Here is a 21,129-nt window from a genome sequence, read left to right on the forward strand (position 1 = left end):
TTGGGTATTTCATACATGCTTCCTCTAAACCAAAACTTCATTTGTTTGTTTTTAATAGGCAATGCCTGTTAGCTTTGGGTTGTTTTTTTTAATTGTTTTTGAAGATTTTATTTTTTCCTTTTTCTCCCCAAAGCCCCCCGGTACATAGTTGTATATTCTTCGTTCTGGGTCCTTCTAGTTGTGGCATGTGGGACGCTGCCTCAGCGTGGTTTGATGAGCAGTGCCATGTCCACGCCCAGGATTCGAGCCAACGAAACACTGGGCCGCCTGCAGCGGAGCGCGCGAACTTAACCACTCGGCCCTGGGGCCCGGTCTCCCCACCCATGTCTCTTGTCTATTGACATGGTCCTCAATTGAGTGTATTGTGTGTTGAGCAAACACTGTTAATGTTTCTGCATCTAAAGTCTATTGCTCACTTCCTATGTGTAGCTTTGTAAATTCCTATTTTAAGGTATTTCTATGCTGCTGGTTTTTGAGGGTTTTTAAGTCTTTTCTAAAATAAACTTGGGAAAGGACCCATCTCTGGGGACTGTAATTCCTCCTTTACATAAAATATTGGTACTTTTAATGTTTTCCTAGAGGTTAACAAGACACCCCAAAAGCGTAGTTGAGTGGACTTGTAGGTAAATAAGTGCACGTCTCCAGCCAGGGCCTTAAAAGTAACCGTTCCAGTTTCTGGAAACAGTAACAAAGATGACCAAGATCAGGAAGGCATGTTCTTTTGGAGTGAAGAGCCTAACAGTCATTTTTCTCTAGCAAGAGTTTGAAGTCAGCTACCTCCAGTTTGTTTGCAAAAAATAGCATATGTTAAACATGTCATTCGGAAAATTCAAGATCCTGACCTTAAAAAAGGTAATATATGTTATGTAGGGGTTTTTTTAATGTATCATTTTAACAGTTTGAATAAAAAATCCTGATACCTTGTGTTTTCAGATTTCCTAGGACACCTCTTAAGGTTTTCAGGACAACTCTTTAATACTTCAAAGAATGGTTTCAGTTAATTTATAACTACTGATTTTTGTTTACTTTTGGTTTTGGACTTGTTTTATTTTTTATAATCAATTTTATTGAGATATGGTTTAAGTACAGTAATATTTAATTGTACATTTAGTAAGTTTGAAAAATTTGTACACCGATGTAACCACCACTCCAAGATATTTCTATCATTCCCAAAAGTTCCCTTGGCCTCCATCTTAGTCAGTCCCCTCGCATCCCCATCCCCTTGGCAAACATTGATCTGCTTTTCTGTCACTAGATTCAATTTACTTTTCCTAGAGTTTTCATGTAAGTGGGCTCATACAGTATGCACCCTTGTTTTCATCTCCCATTCCCCATCCCTCCCAGCTTTAGGCTTTCTAGACCTACTTTGTGTTTATAGATCTACCCATAGTGTGTGCTGTTGTGTCTGACTGCTTTTTCTGGGCATAATGTCTTGAGGTTAATGCATGTTGTATGTATCAGTGGTCCATTCCTTTCTACTGCTGAGAAATATTCCATAGATTGGATATACCACAATCTGTTTATCCATTCACTTGTGCATTAGTATACAAGTCTTTGGATGGACATATTTCTTTCTTTAGAGCTAATAGAGGTAGAATTGCTTGGTTGTGTGCTAACTGTTATGTTTAGTTATATAAGAAACTGAGAAACTTCCAAAGAGGTTCTGTTTGCTCTGCATTTGTCGACACAGTGTTGACACATGCTTCTGTACATGGCAGTATCTATCTATGGTTTTAATTTGCCTTTCCTTGATTGCTGATGACATTGAGCATCTTTTCTGATGCTTATTTGTCTTTAATATATCTTCTTTTGTAAAGACTATTCAGATCTTTTCCCCAATTTTAGTTGTCTGTCTTATTATCAAGTTATAAGAGTTCTTTAGTTAGAAGTCCTCTGCTGGATATATGTTAAACATTCTCTCCAAGTATGTGGCTTGCTTTTTATTTTCTTAAGTTATCTTGAAGAACAGAGCTTTTCATTTTGTTGAAGTTCATTTCTCATTTTTTTCCTTTATAGTTTACACTTTTTATCTCCAAAGAAATCTTTGCCTACCCAAGATCATGAATATTTTCTCTTGTTTTATTCTATTTTGTAGTTTTAATTTTTATGTTTAGGTCTATGAATCCATGAGGTAGGGGTGGAGGGTTTGTGGACTCTTTTTTTCCCCCCTATATTTCCTCTATTCTCTCACAGTCTCTCTATTTACATTTAGAAAGCTTGATTTTTTTTCTTTTTGAGGAAGATTAGCCCTCAGCTAACTGCTGCCAATCTTCCTCTTTTTGCTGAGGAAGACTGGCCCTGAGCTAACATCCATGCCCATCTTCCTCTACTTTATATGTGGGATGCCTACCACAGTATGGCATGCCAAGCAGTGCCATGTCCACACCCGGGATCCAAACCAGCAAACCCCGGACCACCAAAGCAGAATGTGTGCACTTAAATACTGCACCACCAGGCTGGCCCTTTTTTTTTTTTTTTTTGCATATGGGCATCTAGTTGTTCCAGCATCGTGTGTCGAAAAAACTATCCTTACTCCTTTGTAGTTGTGCAGGTCCGGGGATTGGAGGGAGACAGGAATTAGAAAGGATCAGGAGGAAACGTGTGGGAATGATGGATATGTTCATTATGTTAATTGTGGTGATGGTTCCACAGGGGTATACCTGTGTCAGAACTCGTTGTCTCTTTTAAACATGTGTTTACTGTACACCAATTATACCTCAATAAAGTTTTTTTTAAAGATACAAAATAACCACTCACACTTGTGTCAGCACATCCAATTCCCTCTCCTGATTCTAATTATGAAATTTATGGTTTGACCAATTCTGGACACATAAAAAAACTAAATTGCTCATTTTTTTCTTGGGTTCCTTTCCATAATGCTAGTTTAGTCTGAAATCTTCCCAATGCTGTGAAGAAAGGAAGTCTCTCTAGAATCTTCAAAAGATTTATTTCAATAAAGCTGGAAAATATTTAAAAATTAAAATTAAAGGAAAAAAAGGCTCTTGGTGTAAGAGCAAAGTTAAGATTAGAGATGTCCTAGGATCTTTCATACTCCAAAAGACAGTGACCAGTCAAGTTGGGATATTGAGAATCCAAGGTTATAACATCCAAGCAAGAAGGAGCCATCAGCGTAGAAGCAGCAGAACAACTACAAGTACACAGGGAAAAGTGCAAATATCTCCATAAACACAATAAATATAAGTGGACTAAATTTGCCAATTAAAGGAGAGTGTCTGATAGGACTTAAAAGGAAAAAACATCTACATGCTTTTTTATTTAAAGATTGGCACCTGAGCTAACAACTGTTGCCAATCTTCTTTTTTTTTTTTTATCTTCTCCCCAAAGCCCCCCAGTACATAGTTGTAGATTCTAGTTGTGAGTTCCTCTGGCTGTGTTATGTGGGACGCTGCCTCAGTGTGGCCTGATGAGCGGTGCCATGTCCTCGCCTGGGATCCGAACTGGCGAAGTCCTGGGCCGTCAAAGCAGAGCATGGGAACTTAACCACTCAGCCATGGGGCCGGCCCCTTCATGCTGTTTATAGTAGATATTAACTAAAGTAAAAGAACCTGGAGAGTTTGAAATCAAAAGGGTAAAAAAGATCAGGCAAACACCAAAAAATGTTTATGTAGCTATATGAAGAAAGCAAAAGAAACCTGAAGACAAAAGCCATCATTAGGAATAGGGTCATTACGTAATCACAAAAAGTTCAATTAACTGAGAAGACATAACAATTTAAAATACATATGCTTGGGCCAGCCCGGTGGCTCAGCGATTAAGTGCACACTTTCGACTTTGGCAGCCTGAGGTTTGCTGGTTTGGATCCCAGGTGCAGACCTACGCACCACTTGGCAAGTCATGCTGTGGCAGGTGTCCTGCATATAAAGTAGAGGAAGATAGGCACGGATATTAGCTCAGGGCCAGTCTTTCTTGGCAAAAAAAGAGGCAGCTTGGCAGCAGATTTGGCTCTGGCCTAATCTTGCTCAAAAAAAAAAAAAAAATATATATATATATATATATACACACACACACACATATATATATATATATATATACATATGCAAGTAATAAAATAGCCAGAAAATAAAGCTAAATGAAACTTTTAAGGCATGAAACTTCTATCATAGTGGATTTCAACACCTCCCTCAGTTATTGACAGTTCAAGCAAACAATAAATCAGCAAAATATAGGTTTGAACACTACAGCTAAGCTTGACCTAATGGACATAGATTGAATTCTGCATCTGGCACTAAAAGAGTACACATTCTTCTCAAGCATACATGGAAGCTTACAAAAATTGATCACATACAAGACCATAGAGTAACTCCCGTAAGACCACATTCTCTAAGCACATTGCAATTAAGTTACTTGTCAATAATAAGAGAAAAATCTATGTATTTGCTAGTAGCTTGAGAAGCAGTGTAGAGCAGTGGTTAAAAGCAAAGATTCTGGAGCATGGGTTCAAATCCTACTCTGACTTACTAGGCATACGATCTCAGGCAAATTTCTTAACCTCCATCTGCCTCACCATATGTAGAATGATGCTAATAATAGTACCTTCTTGTGGTCATCATGAATGTTGTTGAGCAGAGATCTTCAGTAGTCCACCTTTCAGACACAGTAGGACTGCACTGCCTGGCTCCCTTGTGGTTGAGTGGGTTGATATGACTAGTTCTGGCCAACTAGTAAATGAGTTATGATTGGAAATGATGTGTACCACTTCTCGGCTAGAGCATTTAACTGTATAAGACCTTCTAGTGCCATCTTTTCCTTCTAGTATGACAGCCAGCAACACTCAAGACTGGCTGCTCTGTTAGCCTGGATCCCTAAGTGATTAAGATTAACAGAGGCTCCTCTCCCTCAACCTCCGACAAAATAGTGAAGGTACTGTAGTGTGAGGAAGAAAACAAATTTCATTTAGGCACAGACTTTGGGGGTTTGTTACCACAGCACAACCCACCTGATACACCTATCCTGACTGATACGGAAGTTGCTACCAGAAACGGAAAACCGATAAAAAACAAAAACCTAAAATACATGGCATTGGATTAGGGCCTGGCAGCAGGTGGCAACGAAACTGTGATGAGAGGATGGAAGGGTGGTGATCCATGTTATGAAACAGTGAAACTTCAGTCACACGATAACTTGGAAGGTAGGTAATGTGACAATGAACTTGTGGTCTTAGGAGAAGTTGGAAAACAGTGTTGGTAGCATGTATTGGCAGCTTCATTTCCGTTTGATAATTTACGTCAAGAAACACGTGGGTTCAGAAAAGAGCTGACCAGTTTACAAGCAGAAATAAATGCAGAGAGGAACAAGGAATCAAGCAAGGAAGTGACTATAATGATGAGCCATGAAATCTCAGCCAGGTAAGGAGGAAGTGAGGACATGGGCAGGGGAATTGAAGGGATGGTGAAGAGATGGTAAATCAGAGGGTTGGAAGTCCTCATGGGGTTGAATGATTGTTGGATTTGGGGTTCCTAAAGGCAGTGAGGTGGACAAATAAATGGGGAGGAAAGAAGTTTGGGTGGGAGAAGATTAAAATCACATGAAGCAGTGAGAAAGACAATCTTCTCCCTAAAAACCACCTCCGGTTTCTTCCTCAGCTCTTCGTCCCACGTGACAAAGACAGAACACTCTGCCATGTACAATGGCTGTTGCACACAAAAGAATTTTGTGATGTTTTCAGGCAGCCGAGCCCTCCATGCAGAGGCTCAGCTGGAGACAGTGGGCAGAGAAGTGTCTAATGGACAGTGGACCTGGAGCCACAGCGAATGTGAGGCTTGGCGGCTCCCAGGGAGTGGAAATGGCAAACATCAGCAATAACAGAAAACAAAAAGGCAAGATTTTGGAAAGAAATCCATAAATGTTTGTGCTCAAGAGACAGAAAATCTCACTCAAATCAACTTAAATGTTGGAAGCCACTACTTAGAGTCTGAAGAAGAAAAACATTGCGGAATCCAGTCCCGCTTAAAAACCAGTGTGCGATTTCTCAGGCAGGATCACAGGCCATCACAAAGGCTGAACCCAGCAGACTTCACGGGGAAGCTGCTCTCCCCACGGCAGACCTGGGACACAGCCAGCGCACTGCGGTCTCTGAAGGGGCTTGCAGTGAAGGACTCAGTGCCCCCAGCTGGTAAATTTACATTCCCGCCCCACCACCTCCATTCCTAGGTCTCTATCTGAAGCTTTGGACAGAATCTCCCTCAGGCACCTCTGCCTCCTTCTGGAGCGAGGGGGGAACTTGAACACTTTTTCCCTCTCTGACGCAGTACTCAGAACTGGTCCACTCCTAGCCTTTTCCCCACATGCCTCCACCACCTGCCTCAGGTTCCAAAACTGCTGGAGCCTTTAGTTTGGGCACCCTCAACAGTGAGGTGATCCCCATGTAGCTCTGATGTCATAGACCTTCAACGAGGGCCGTTCCATGGGGGGAAATGGAACAAGGGGAGTCAACACTTTCTCCACTTTTACCCTCTTGCTTCTTCCATGGCAGTAAGTAAAGACTTAACTCTTTCATTTTTGGCTCCTTGCTTTTTGAGTTACTCCTACACCTGGCAGCTCAGCTCTCTTTCCCAGCCCAGCTGAGCTCCAGACAAACATGATCTGCATTCAGTGCTCAGTCAGGGGCCAAAGGGATAGGAATATCGATAACTTTGTTTTCAGGCACAGACTTCAACCCGCCTCCCCTTTAGAATCTGGGGGAGCATCCTGTGCTGTCACAGAGGCCCCAAGTACCAGCAAGCACTGCAGAAAAGCTCAGCTGTCATCTTCCAGTTATTCAAAATACTATCCTAAGTCTGCCTTTCCCAACCAATGAAGAGAATGGTATGGGATTTTAAATAGTGGGTGTCAGCCCTGGGTGCACATTAGAATCACCTGGGGGACTTGTAAAAAACACTGAAGCCAGAGCTTCCCCTAGAACATCTGATTTTAATGTCACTGACTTAGAGAAGGGATATAATCCTGCTCCAGAACATCTCAGATCTCCCACTTTCTAGCTACACCACCCTGGGGGATTCATGTCACTTCCTGAGCCTCAGTTTCCTCATCTGTGAAAGAAAGGTGATAATATTCGCCTCCCAGGGGGTGTCGGGAGGATTAAGTGAAACAAGATGTCTGGAAGCACCTGACACATAATATGTGCATAGTAGACGGTGTCTCAATCAGAACACGAATCAAGAGCTTTCAGAAGAAGAGCTTCCCGTGAGACCAAAGGCTTGGAAGACTAGTTGGAAGGGTTGGACTTGTCTCCTTAAGCAGAAATGCTGAGATTTGGGTGGGTGGAGAAGCAAGAGGCCACTCTTAGACATGAGCAACCAAGGCCCCTGCCCTAGGTCCCGTACTTTAGAGGACTGTGTTCTGGTCTTCTCTGTCTGCATCTCCCCCCACAGGGCAAGGAGTCTATAGGGAACAAGTGCCATGCCCCCAGAAGCCCATGTCCCCCACCTTCTAGATCGCACATCAGGCACTGGGAACCCAGCCTCAACAGCCCGAGCCTGCTTCTGTGGTCTTTCCCAGGCCAGTCTCCTGAGAGGGACCATGCTCCCAGTTTGCCACTCTAGTTCAAAGGGATGGCTTCAAGGAGGCTGTTTGAAGAGCACGGTGACAGATCTTAGACTTGAGGGCTGGGAGTCTACAGACATGCGCGTGAGGCCTTTCAGGGTGTGGGACGGACCAGGGGTGGGAAGAGAAAGGGCAGGCCACAAGCCAGGGGCTCTCACGTGCCATCTTTCTTCAGGCCACACAAATGTTAGGGGTAGCTCTGACACCAGTGCTCATTTCACAGCAATTCATTAAGCTGAACATTTATGTTTCAGTATCTCATGGTCTATCTGTTCTCATTATTAATTTAAAACAAGGCTTTTGAAAATCAAATAAGTGCTTAGCTCTATGCCTGGGACATCATAAGTGCTTGATAAATATGAAAGAAGCAGAATCCAAACGTCCTCGCTGCAGCTCAAATGTGCTAGGGCACCTTGCTAGTTAGCAGGTTGCAGCTGGGAGGGAAACTGCCAATTTAAAGGAAGTTGGTTTCTTCCAGTTTCAAATAGTAGCTTTTGGACAAAGGTCCATCCCCTCAGGTCTTCTTCTCCTTCCCTGTTCTTCCTCCCTTCATCCCAGGAGGCATCTGGGCAGGGGGAGGCTGCCAGACATCAGGTGATGGTGAGCGGGGGTGGGAGGTCGGATCCGTGTGTGTGTGTTCTCCCCTGCTGGCACCTGCTGACTCCCTTTGGTGCGGGGTCCATCTCGCCTGGTCTTTGAGCATCAGCCTCTAGCCTCACTGTACCTGCTGCGGAGGTGACTGACGCTGGCCACGCACTGACACTTGGGCCAGGCTTGTCTGGGGCTCTTGTCAGGCCGCTGATTGTCTGCAACTCAGCAGCAAGTTCCACTCAGCTCCCAGCTTGAACTAGTCCCCTCAGAAACGCTGCTAAGAACCCCCCCTCCCCACTGCAATGCAATGCCTGGCCTTCGTGCTAGCTCTTAATTCTCAGCCACCTTGTTATGTTATGTTGACAATAAGAGGAGAGATGGAAGGAAGGAGCAATGTGCAGAGCTCTGTGCAGGTATTTCACGTTGCACACTGGTTTCCTCAGTCAATTCTCACAAGCCAGTAAGACAGGCATTTTAGCTGAAAGTTCCCATCCAGCCCTAGTTATGGGCTGAACTGTGTTCCCCTAAACTCAAAAGTTGAAGCCTTAATCCTCAATGTGACTGTATTTGGAGATGGGACCTTTAAGGAGGTAATTAAGGTTAAATGAGGTCATAAGGGTGGGCCTTAATTTGATAGGATTGGTGACGTTATAAGAAGAGGAAGAGACACTAGATATCTCTCTCTCTCCCTCTCCCTCTCTTCCCCCCTCCCCTCACCCTCTGTCTCCCTCAATCCCTCTCCCTTCATGCACATGGAAAAAATGCCATCAACATCAACAAGCCAAGGAGAAACCAACCCTGCTGGCACATTGACCTAGGACTTCCAGCCTCCAGAGCTGTGAGAAAATATATGTCTATTGTTTGAACCACCCACACTGTGGCATTTTGTTATGACAGCCCAAGCAGTCTAAGACACCTAGAGATCCCAGTTTAGAGCCTTCTGGGAACCCAAGCCTTCTCAGCTCCGAGCAGGTCAGATGCCCAGTGTCACTGCAACCTATTCCCTGGGCCTCACTGCCCACTGGAGTTACAGTCCCATGCTTTTCCCTGCCCTGCCCCTCCAAATCCAAGCTCAGCTTCCCTCCCACATTCCTTTAGTCCTTATTCCCATATTTCTCTTGATACTCACCATGTCATTCCATTGGCCCAGGAACACATCTGCAACTCAGAGACATTCTTTAGGAGGTTGTTTTCATGCCATTTATCCATTGATGGTCCCACTTAAAGCAGCTTCAGACATGGACTATAGATCGGCTCTGTGAGTGTGTATGTGGGAGTGCTCATGCCAAGGAAACAGGCCGAGCTTCCCCTGCGGTGTCCCTCATCTGGGAGACAGACACCCTGTAAGGAAGAACCAAGAGAGCTCCTCATGGAGGCTCTGCAGGCTCTGAGGAAGAGCTGGATCCTGTAAGATTCTGGAAGTAATCTTCCTGTTTCCTGGGAATCCATCTCCAGCCTCAGGGTTTCATCCTAGCAACAAATTACTTAGGCCAGGCTTGGAGAGAGGGCTTTTCAAAGCAAAGGAGCCAGCACAGACCTCTGAGGAAAGGCCACAAACTTTTGGGGTCTGGCTCCTGTAGGTTTGATTTCTGGCTGTGAGCCTTACTGTGGGATCTCAAGCAAGTCATATCGTCTCTCTGAACTGCAGTTTTCCATCTGTTCAATGGGAAGAAGGATCCTGGCTTTATAGTGTTGTAATGAAGATTTCACATTCTTGATGGGAATGCCTGGTTTGGGTTTTTGTAGACATTTACTCCATTCACACTCTTCTTCCTGAATCAGTCTTGCCAACAAATCTGAACGATAGCTCTCCCCCTGCATTGTAGCTTTTGTATGTGGTGAGGTAGTGGGTGGGAGGAGTGGAGGAGGGGCTGCCTTTAAAAAAATCTGATTCATCTTTTTTGTTCAGGAAGTATGCCCTCAGGAAATGTAGACTAACTGCAATCTCTGCCCACACACATCTTTAAGAAGGGAGACCCACTCTCCAAATGATGCTTTAACACAATCATTTCCAGGCTAAATGTTGATGACCTTGGCAACTGGCAATGGGAATTTTTCTGAATCTATGAGAGAATGAATAAATGAACAGCCTTTTCAAGGACTGGTTTTGGAACACCCCATCTCTCCTGGTATTGCTCACTCTCCCGATCACTTTGTGCTGGTTTGCGGAGCCAGAATTGACTTAGGGTCTGCAGGAAATGCCTTTCAGAGACAGGTACTTTCTGGGAGTCATATTTCTTGTTGTTTCGTAGACACTTGGTGATACCACTTTGGGTATGTTATAACTTGCAGTGGGAACACTCTGTGAGGTGGACCCACATCCTACCCCATGCCTTACTTTGTTATTTTGAAATCTAAGAAAAGGGTAGCACAGGGAAGTGGAAGAAGGAACACAACGAAGCCGGAGAGCCTTGCATGGTGCATGCGTGTCCTTGTGTTGAGACTTGCAGCCTGTCCACCGTCGGCCATGCAGGGTAGAGGTAAGATCCCACCAGTGTAGAGAAAATAGTGGTGGATTTAGAGCCCAAAGACTGGCATTTAAGTTCTATATCCTTACTGGCTGTTTAAACTTGGGCAACCAGGTTACCTTCAGAAGCCCTGCTGCTTTGCCTGTAAAAGGGAAGTGGTAGCAAAGCCATCTGAGGGCTGGTGCGGTGATTAAATGTACTAAGGGAAAGCAAAGGGGCTTAGGTGGAGAGCAAAGTACTAAATATATATGGTGGTTAGGACTCTGGCTCGGCGTCAGGCAGATTAAGTGTGTTAGACTATATTACTGCCCGTCAATATCCCATGCCACTCCCTGCAGTCAGGCTTGGTCATGTGACTTGGCCAATGCTAGGGAAGTGCCCCCTCAGTTCCCAGGGGGACTTGACAAGCTCTTTAGCAGCTCCCCAGCTCTCTTTCCCCTGCCCCTGTGAAGAGGAAGCATGTGTGAAGAAGGGTCCCGGGGAGTCAGGACCCTGAGTGATTAGAGTAAGCACAGCTCCCAAGCTGCTCCACGATCCATCGGCGCCTGTCTCCAGCTGTTTCAGCGATTTGGGGGATTGGTACTGCAGCAAAACCCAGTCTGGCCGCACTGATACACCTGGGTACTGTTTCTTTATGCCGTTTAATAGAAAAACAAAAGAAAGGAAAACAACACACAAAGAAAACACAGTAACACTGAACACAACACAGTCTTGGGGAGGTTTCAGGGACTGCCCCAGCCGCGTGCTACTTGCTGCCGCTCTTGGGAAGCGGCCGGTAGACCCCGACGACCACCGCGTGGTCCCGCTCATAGGGCTCCAGTGTCAGCTGCTCCTGGGGCTTTAAGTTCTCCTGCTGCAACTTCCTCACCTCAGAAGCAAACACCGCCTCGGCAGACGCAGTCGAGTCGATGCAGTTGGCCTTGATGGAAATGAGGAAGTGGCCCCCGTTGCGCAGGAAGGTGTGGGCGTTCAGAGCCACGATGCGGGACTGGTCCGGCTGGGCGACGTCGGCGAAGATCACGTCCACCATCCCAATGAGCATGCGGTACTTGAGCGGGTGCCGGGCATCTTCGAGGACTGGGATGATGTTGGTTCGCTTCTTGGCCACGTTGACCAGATCGCGGCCAGCGCGGTGGGAGAACTCGACCGCGTAGACCAGCCCGTCGGGGCCGATGATGTCAGAGACGTGGGAGACAGTGGTCCCCGAGGCGGCGCCCAGATACAGCACTTTGGACTTGGGCTTGATGTGGATCTGGTCGACTCCGCCCAGGATGGCCGCAGCCAGCTTGGAGCGGAAGGGGTTCCACGTGCGGTACTCCTGCTTGACGCCGCCCTCGGTCACCGTGACCCGCCGCTCGCCGTACACCGAGTGGCCGGGCACCATGTTCAGCGTGACCAGAGCGTCCTCCGCCCCGCGGTAGATGAAGACGCCCTCGTGCCGGTGCGGCTCCACCGACACCGCCTTGGCGCCCTTCCTGCGGCGGCTCTTGCTCTTGGCCACGCCGCCGCGCCGCTGCCCGCCGCCGCCTCCGCGGTCCCTGCCGTCCCCGCCGCCGCGCCCCCGGCCCCGGCCGCCACCGAAGCCGCGCGCCCGCGCCCCGAAGCCGCCCCTGCCCCCCGGGCCGCCGCCATCGCCTCCTCCTCGCTTTCCCCCTCCGCCGCCGCCTCGCCCTCCGCCCCAGGCGCCGCCCCAGCCGCCACCCCCGCGGCCGCCCGACCCGCCCCCGCGCGAGCTCGCCGCCGACTTCATGGCGCGCCCTGGGCGCCCCGGTGGCTGGTGGCAGTTGTCAGGGGTCGCTGGTGGTTCCCGGGGGCTGTCAGGGGTCGCCGGTAGCTGGCGGCGGTTGTCAGGGGTTGTCGGGGGCTCCGGGCGGTGGTTCTGGCCCGGGACGAAGGTTGGCGGCAGCGGTTGACGGCTGGGTTAGCCTGGGCGGGCGGCGGGGGCGAGGTGAGCGGCAGTCGGGACCAGCTCTGCTGCAGTCCCCGCATCCCCGGTGCCGCCCTTTGACGTAGCGACTGACGTGATTGCATCACACCCGCTATGGCGACCCTGCAGCCCCGGAAGCCCCCTTCCCGCCTGTGCGCAGACGCAACCTGCCGCTTTGTAACTCTATCCCCTGACCCCTTCCCCATCTTCCGCTTTCTCAAGGACCCTTGGCACTTCTCCTGGGCTACAGTGAAAGGGGCATCTCCTCGGCAGGAGATGGGGAGACAAGCATCAGCATCAGTCCTGCTGTGCTACTTGCTTGCTGTGTGGTCTCAGGCAGCTTCCCTGACCCTCTCTGAGGATCTTGTCTGAACTTGGGCAAGTTTCTTGAGCTATCTGGGTGTCATCAGCCCATCTGTAAAACAGAATCTACAGCAAAGGTTTGTGTTAAAGCAAGGCATTCACTTAGCCCAGCCATGGTGCATGCTAAGTGCTCTGTAAGCTTTAGCTTGTTTCGTTTTTATGTATTTCTTTGGATCAATCTTTTTATTGAGGTAGAGTTTACATACAATAAAATGCACCATTTTGTTTTAAATAAATGTATTACTGTTAGAGCTTTTGTCCCCTGAGAGCGGCTCTAACACCTTTATACAAGGTTGGTGGGAACGCATATTGGTACACATATTTGACCGAACACTTGAACAACGTCCCTACACTTGGACTTATTCTACTTTGAAAGTTTTATTCCTAAAGGGATGACCCCAGCGATTACCAATGATGATGATTAGAATTCCTGGAGTGAGGGTGGTGATGATCATGGTTGTCATGGAAGTGGCGGTGGAGGTGAGAGGAAGTAGACTAATTCAAGAGATATTTAAAGATTTTATTTTTTCCTTTTTCTCCCCAAAGCCCCCTGGTACATAGTTGTATATTCTTCGTTGTGGGTCCTTCTAGTTGTGGCATGTGGGATGCCACCTCAGCGTGGCTGGATGAGCGGTGCCATGTCCGCGCCCAGGAGTCGAACTGACGAAACACTGGGCTGCCTGCAGCGGAACGTGCGAACTTAACCACTTGGCCACGGGGCCGGCCCCTAGAAGATAGAACTCACAAGACTTTCTGGATCTAGGAAATCAGAAAGAGGAAAATTCCAAGCCAGGGATTTCCAAAGTATAGTAGCTCCCCTGCCGTGGTTAACAGCCTGCAAGCTGCAGTCCTGGTTGCTGTCTACTTAGTTCTGCTCTCTCCCATCAACTCTGCTAAATCCCAGAACTTGTTTTCGGAATATGGGGCAGCAAGAAAACGTTGATTCTTCAGTGTGAATGGGAACACATAGGCTGGAACCCTAAATCATATAACACACCTCAGCAGGAGCCAACATCTCATGTTTATACTTGAATTCTAGTCTATGCTTCAAAAACCCACTCTGTCAGTCGGCCGCATCTTGAGCATAAAAAAAAAAGAACCATTGGCCAGCACCAAGGACAGCAAACAGATGTCAAGGCAGAGGCTTGCCCATTTGTTCAGCACCACGGACAGCGATACAAATTAGGGCCGTTTCAGCTACTGGAGCCGGCTTTGTGGCCCACCCAAGAGCCTGGGAAGGTGATGCAGGTGGTGTAAGCGACCAGCAGACCTCCCTATTAGTGGAACTAAGGTGCCTGCTCCAGAGAGAGGCAAAATGTACCTGAAATCAAGGCAAATGTCAGGCAGAGGGTATTGAATGTGCACACGGCAAAGCTTTCATTCCATCCTGGACCAGAACTCTTCCTGTCTCAAATGCATGGACAGCGACCCGCGGTCTGGTTTCCCCTGAGGGGCAAAGTGCCTCTTTAATAGGGGCCAGAAGTCCATGTGTTGGAATGTGGACAAGGGGTCAGGGAGGACAGTGGATGGTTCCTGATGTGGATGGTTCACATATTCTCCTTACAAGTTCCTGCTTGACTTAAAAATTGAAGAGTCTTCTCCAAAATAATGAACTATGCTTGGTGCCTTGGTCTGGATTTCCCCAAAATCAGACTGTAGTGGTTAATTTTTTATGCGTCAACTTGACTGGGACATGGGGTGCCCAGATATTTGGTCAAACATTATTCTGGTCAAACGTTATTTCTGTGAAGGTATTTGGGGATGAAATTAACAGTAAATTGGTAGACTGAGTAAAGCAGCTTGCCTTCCATAATGTGGGTGGGCCTCATACAATCAGTTGAAGGCATGAATAGGACCCTCCCCCAATTAAGAGAGAATTCTCCTGCCTGACAGCCTTTGAAGGGACACATGGACTCTTCCTGCTTCTATAGCAGCCTGCCTGCCTTTGGACTTGAACTGCAACATTGGCTCTGCAGATTTTGGACTTGCTAGCCTCCATAATTGTGTGAGCCATTTCCTTATATTCTATATAGATATAGATATAGAAAAGATGTAGATATATAGCTATATAGACATAGATATAGATAGATTGATCGATCAATCTATCCTATTGGTTCTGCTTCTCTGGAGAAATCTGACTAATACAGCCCCTGACTTGGGTCCAGGTGGTTTTTTGGGAGGTTACCAGGAAGCACGTGTGAGGGTGGGGAAAATGAGACAGAGAAGGTAGAAAGGCTATGAAAGGGTGCCTTAATGAGCAGATTACCACAGTGGGCGATTAGGGCTCAGTTGTTCTGAGCACTCAGAGAAACTGTGTGGAGGGCATCTCAGAACTGTTCCATGGCAAGCTGGGAGGCTGAGGCATTAATCCCCCATTCTCCCTTCTGAGTTGTTTCTGGGGCATTAACTTCCCTGTCCTTTGAGTTGCTCCTGTGTGTGGCCCAGCAAACTCCCCTGATGCTACAGAGAGCCCTCAGGCAGAGAAGCAGGCACTTGGGGTGGGGAGCTGTGATCATGCTGGAAACTGTTTACCATAGCTACAGGTGAACTCAGAGGTGGGCCTAGGGGATATTGGGTAGGGCATTAACAGTGCTTGCTTCACTTGCCCACTACAACTCCCAGAACTTTGTAACTTAGAAAATGCGCACAAGTTCACAAGGTTTATTACATAAGGAAAGAAAGTCATACTATAAATGTACTAATTCTACCTATAATACAGGTATTCAGCTTGACAGTACAAAACTCTCATCAATAAGCATTAATATTTTTCACTCGGGTATACAGTATCATAGGAGGTCTGCAGTTACATTTGAATAGCTTATTCCTTCTTTGCTTTTATTCAGGGTCCTAAAGCTCAATTACCCACAATAAACTCTCTCCACTATGCCTGCAGCCTACTGAAGGGGATCTGAATGGAACACCAAGAAATCCACCAAACTTTTACCTAAAATAGCTTAGATAATTCTGGTCACCACTCCAGGTATAAGCCTTAGAGGGCACACCTACTGACGCATTCTGACCTTTGTCTATCACTTTCTGTTATGTTGTCATTAACTCTCCTTTACCATAATATAAGTATGTCCCAGACCCCTGTTCACAGCCTCTGTTTTAAATGGACTTAGAAAGCCTTTCTAAGTCTTGCTGTTCATTTCAGAACTGATATTCTCAAGGATGCCATACATTCTCATGTGATGAAACAAATGGAATCCATTGGGGGGGTAGATGATGATTACAAACTTTAATGAGCAACATCTTCATGAATTTAGAGCTATTCTTTGGTAGTAAGTAATTACCATAAACTAGCAATAGGAGTGGGCCACCTCATGGGTGGTGCCCATTGCCCCAGGTTTTGGTGGCCTACCCTACTTATTAGATTTCATACCAGAGCTTGAGGCCGCCTCCACTATACACTAGGAGTGACAATTTCTCCAGTTATCTTCCCTCCCCTGCCCCCAGCTGCCCATCAGTTTCATCACATTACCACTGTCATATTCAACAATCTGCTAAGGGTTCTAGAACCACTCTTCCTCAAGGTATGCACGCCTAAGTCAGCTTTCTCAGGCCTCTTCCCACTCCGTCACTGATGGTGACAGCCTTGGAACTGGTAAAAATCAAGTTTTCAAATTTTGCTTCTGATCAGAGGCATCCTTTCCCAGGGCAGTATTTGATGACTTCCACAGAGACCTCTTCTGTCTCCTGGCTTTGATTCCTACCTGGCATAACCATTGGTTACAGCCTGTCTGTTAAGAAGCTACAGTCTGGGAGCACCCATCAGACAGAAAAACTTTCAGTCCAGTTGAACATGTTCCACCTATTCTGTGCATAACCCCAGAATGCTACCAAGGCAGAAACTTATGCCCAGTGTTGGTATCATAAGGGGACTGAGGTGTCAAAAAACTCTTCCACTAAAATTTTCAGCTGGAACCACTGATAACATTGATATATGTCTCATTCCCAAAGGTTTTTTAGCAGTGGGTCCCATCTAGTCAAGATGTTTCCTAAAGGGATAAGTTGGCGTTAGGATCCAGACATTTCTTTCTAATAGCCAATAAGAACAACTACGGTCACTTAAACTTATGTTTCCAATTGACTTATTATTCTGTAAGATATGCCCTATAGTGATGTTTATAATTATATCTGTGACTGGGCCTCAACAGTTAACATGGAGTAGACTAGTCCTACCCATAGACATAAAAAATATCTGAGAAACTTTGCCCTATGTCTCTCACACCATTCCAGAAAATTGCCTAAGGAATGACTAGCCGTGACTTAGGTAAAACCAGCTAGAAGGCTGTGTAACCCCATCCCCAGTCTCGTTGGTATTTCAACATTCATGCATGAAGTGCATGAGTTTTCTTTTTTTTTTTTTAAGATTTAATTTTTTTTACTCTTTCTCCCCAAAACCCCCCAGTACATAGTTGTGAGTCCTTCAAGTTGTGGCATGTGGGACGCCACCTCAGCATGACCTGACAAGCAGTGCCATGTCCGTGCCCAGGATTTGAACCGGTGAAACCCCGAGTCGCAGAAGCAGAGTGCACGAACTTAACCACTCGGCCACGGGGCTGGCACCCCTCAATCTGGTTTCTATAAGCCATGGTCCATTTCCAAAGGTGACTCCAGGAATTTGAATCTCCACCCCCAGTGATAGCCACACCTGTATTTGGTCAAGATGGGCTTGGCTATGATGCAGTAACATATAAGCCCCAAATCTCAATGGATTAATACAACTATGTTTATTTCTTGCGTACACTTCATGTCCGTTGAAGGCCCATGGGAGGTTTGCTCCATGTAGTCACTGAAGGGCTCAGGCACCAAAATCTTGTGGCTGTAACAGGAGAGACAAGAGGGCTTCCACTGTTGCCACTGGGGAAGAGAGAATATGGAGAACTCACATTCCTTTTTCCATGTTTTGGCCTAAGGTTTGACATAGTCATTTTTACTTGCAACCCATTGGCCAGAACTAGTTACATGCTCTATCTAAGTGGAAGGCAGCTGGGCAATGTGGGTGGGATAATCGTTGAACAGTAAATGTTTTTGCCATAGGTATCTACTGCATAATGCCAGGCTGGCACACTTGGATCGGTGTACCCAACACAAGTATCACAGATGAAATCTACTGTTCAACGTACATATTTTAATTTACTCATCAAGACAATATATAATACATTTTCACTAACACATCACTAAAACCTAGAGTCACAATCAATTCTCAATCACATATCTAATATAGCTTGTTAGATAAAGTAGAAAAAGAGAACCATCTCTCCTTTTCTAGTCTCTGGGCCTTGGAGAATAACTCAAGTCCCTTAATTAGGATCCCATTAACATTTGGCCATTACCTCTCTGGGTGTGGCACGTCATCTCTGGGGTAGCTCAGACTCTCGCTCCATTTCCCCCTGTAGAATTAGTGACTGGCACTCAGTAAATGCTCAAAAAGCTTAGATGGGTGTATTAGTCAGGGTTCTCTTGAGAAACAAAAATTTATTTTCTCACAGTTCTGGAGACTGGAAGTCCAAGGTCAGGATGCCAAGCCTGGTGGGTTTCTGGTGAGAGCTCTCTCTCTCTGGCTTGTAGATGGCCACCTTCTCACTGTATCCTCACCTGGTAAGGAGAGAGAGAGAGCTGTTGGGTGTCTGTTCTTCTAAGGACACTAATCCTATTAGTGCCCCACCCTGTGACCTCATTTGACCTTAACTATTTCCTTACTCCAAATATAGACATTGAGGGTTAGGGCTTCCACATATCAATTTCGGGGGGACACAATTCAGTCTATGGTAATGGGCTACTTTTCCCAATGTCTTCTCTCTAGAAGGAACCTTAGAAATTATCAGTAATTCTTCTTTTTACAGAATAAGAAATTGAGATTCAGAGGTTGGCTGGCTCATCCACACTACACTTCCTACAACTACCTACAAATTCATACAAACTGTCTAAAATCCCCATAAAAATACAGTGAGTCTAACTGGGCTCTCCTTCAATCCAATACATTTTACCTTTTACAAGCACTGTCTCTATTTATGTCACGAAACTGTTGGCCACTATGGAAATACAAAGACTGCCAAACAATAAAAGAAAGCAATTTTTTTTTTTACTTCAACTGACCCTATGTCCTTGCATTAACCTCAAGGAAATTTCTATGACTCAACTGAATATTATTTAACCAATTTTCTAGGATAGTTAATGCTGGCCATTTGGGGCTGACATTGGCCAAGAAGACTGACAAGAAAAACTAACATAAAATAATTTTTTGATGCAAATTAACTTTGAGTATCCTCTCCCTGATACTATTGATGCCCTAGTTTAATTGTTCAATGGGGAAAAAATTAAGGCTGCCAGATGACTGCTCGTATATTCAGAATAACTTTTCTATGTCCCCATTAGTTGCATTAGTTCACTCTGCTTTCTAAGAATTTGATAGCCAGTAGGGAAACCTCAAATACAGGCATGAAAATTAAAACAACACATTTGGACTTCGTGGCTCCTCTTCGAGCCCAGCGAATTCTAAATAACCTGTCTGTGACCTCATTCCTGCCAGTACAGATTCCCTCATCATTCTAGGAATTTTGTTTTGTCAGTACAGTCAAATCAGAGCCTGACAGAAAACTTCTTCTTAAGTAACCCAATGATTCCTTATTAACCCTAAGTAACTCTGACTGCGGTTTAGCTTCATTTATAACCTCATTTTGGCCTCTCTGCTCTTTAGGAGTTTCTAGGAAGATGGGGAAAATCAAAGGCTTCTAGAAAGAAATAATTAGAATAAAGTTGATCCCTCCTGTACCACTGACCCCTTGATGATTCCAGTTGCCTTTGGAAGTTCTCCCAGATGTCAGATGATCGAAAATGATTTTAATAAAAATAAACATCTTTTTTTCCAGCTTTACTGAGATATAATTGATACATAACATTGTGTAAGTTTAAGGTGTACGACATGATGATTTGATATATGTATATATTGTGAAATGATCACAATATGGTCAGTTAATACATCTATCACCTCACATAGTTACAATTTTTTATGTGTGTGGTGAGAACTTTTAAGAACTACTCTCTTAGCAACTTTCAAATATACAATACAGTATTGTTAACTATAGTCGCCATGCTGTACAGTACATCCCCAGAAGTCATTCATCTTATAACTGGAAGTTTGTACCCTTTGAGCATCTTCACCCATTTCCCCCACACCCTACTCCCATTCCACCCCTGGCAACCACCAATCTGCTCTCTGTTTCTATGATTTTCTGTTTTTTAGATTCCACATATGAGCGAGATCATATGGTATTTGTCTTTCTCTGTCTGACTTATTTTATTTAGCATAACGCCCTCAAGGTTCATCCATGTTGTCACAGATGGCAGGATATCCTTTTCTTTGGTGGAATAATATTCCATTATATGTATGTTATCACATTTTCTTTATCTGTTCATCCATCAATGAACACTTAAGCTGTTTCCATGTCTTGGCTATTGTAAATAATGCTGCAGTGAACGTGGGGGTGCAGACATCCCTTCAAGATAGTAATTTCATTTTCTTTGGGTATATATGCAAAAGTAGAATTTCTGGACCATATAGTAGTTCTAGTTTTAATTTTTTGAAGACTCTCCATAATGTTTTCCATAATGGGTGCAGCAATTTGCATTTCCACCAACACTGCACAAGGGTTCCCTTTTCTCCACATCCTCACCAGCACTTAGCTCTTGTCTTTTTGATGATAGCCATTCTGACAGGTGTCACGTGATATCTCATTGTTGTATTTTTTTATTGCTGTAATATGGGTTTATAACATTATATAAATTTCAGGTTTACATCATTATATTTAATTTCTGTGTAGATTACATGTTCACCACCCAAAGACTACAATCCATCACCATACACCTATGTGTAATCACCCCTTTCGTCCTCCTCCCTTCCCCCTTCCCCTCTGGTAACCACAACTCCAATCTCTGTCTCTCTGTGATTATTGTTTTTGTCTTCTGTTTATGAGTGAGAACATATGATATTTCATATGGTATTTCACTTTCTCCCTCTGACTTATTTTGCTTACCATAATACCATCAAGGTCCATCCATGTTGTCACAAATGGCACGATTTCATCATTTTTTATGGCTGAGTAGTATTCCATTGTGTATATATACAACATCTTCTTTATCCATTCGTCCCTTGATGGGCACCTAGGTTGCTTCCAAGTCTTGGCTATTGTGAATAATACTGCAATGAACATA

At 45.2% G+C, this 21,129-nt stretch overlaps 1 protein-coding gene and 2 long non-coding RNA genes across 3 annotated transcripts; 2 read left to right on the forward strand and 1 right to left on the reverse strand.

The window, feature by feature from the left end:
- Nucleotides 1-5,182: 5,182 nt before the first annotated feature.
- LOC139075049 (uncharacterized) lies at nt 5,183-6,516 on the forward strand. Its single transcript, XR_011525076.1, has 2 exons — nt 5,183-5,366; nt 5,604-6,516. It is a non-coding gene; the product is annotated as an uncharacterized lncRNA (long non-coding RNA).
- Nucleotides 6,517-11,244: 4,728 nt separating this feature from the next.
- Nucleotides 11,245-12,522, reverse strand: FBLL1 (fibrillarin like 1). The gene has a single exon (XM_008510015.2). It carries the CDS (start codon nt 12,370-12,372, stop codon nt 11,368-11,370), a length of 1,005 nt encoding a protein of 334 aa, XP_008508237.2. The 5' UTR covers nt 12,373-12,522; the 3' UTR covers nt 11,245-11,367.
- Nucleotides 12,523-12,636: 114 nt separating this feature from the next.
- LOC139075050 (uncharacterized) lies at nt 12,637-19,788 on the forward strand. Its single transcript, XR_011525077.1, has 2 exons — nt 12,637-12,989; nt 13,459-19,788. It is a non-coding gene; the product is annotated as an uncharacterized lncRNA (long non-coding RNA).
- The last annotated feature ends 1,341 nt before the right edge of the window (nt 19,789-21,129 follow it).

Source organism: Equus przewalskii, chromosome 13, assembly GCF_037783145.1.
Source record: "Equus przewalskii isolate Varuska chromosome 13, EquPr2, whole genome shotgun sequence".
NCBI classification, from domain to species: domain Eukaryota; kingdom Metazoa; phylum Chordata; class Mammalia; order Perissodactyla; family Equidae; genus Equus; species Equus przewalskii.

Excerpts from the sequence above, each read along its gene's own strand:
- FBLL1 (XM_008510015.2), bottom strand. The coding sequence starts at position 12,372 with ATGAAGTCGGCGGCGAGCTCGCGCGGGGGCGGGTCGGGCGGCCGCGGG.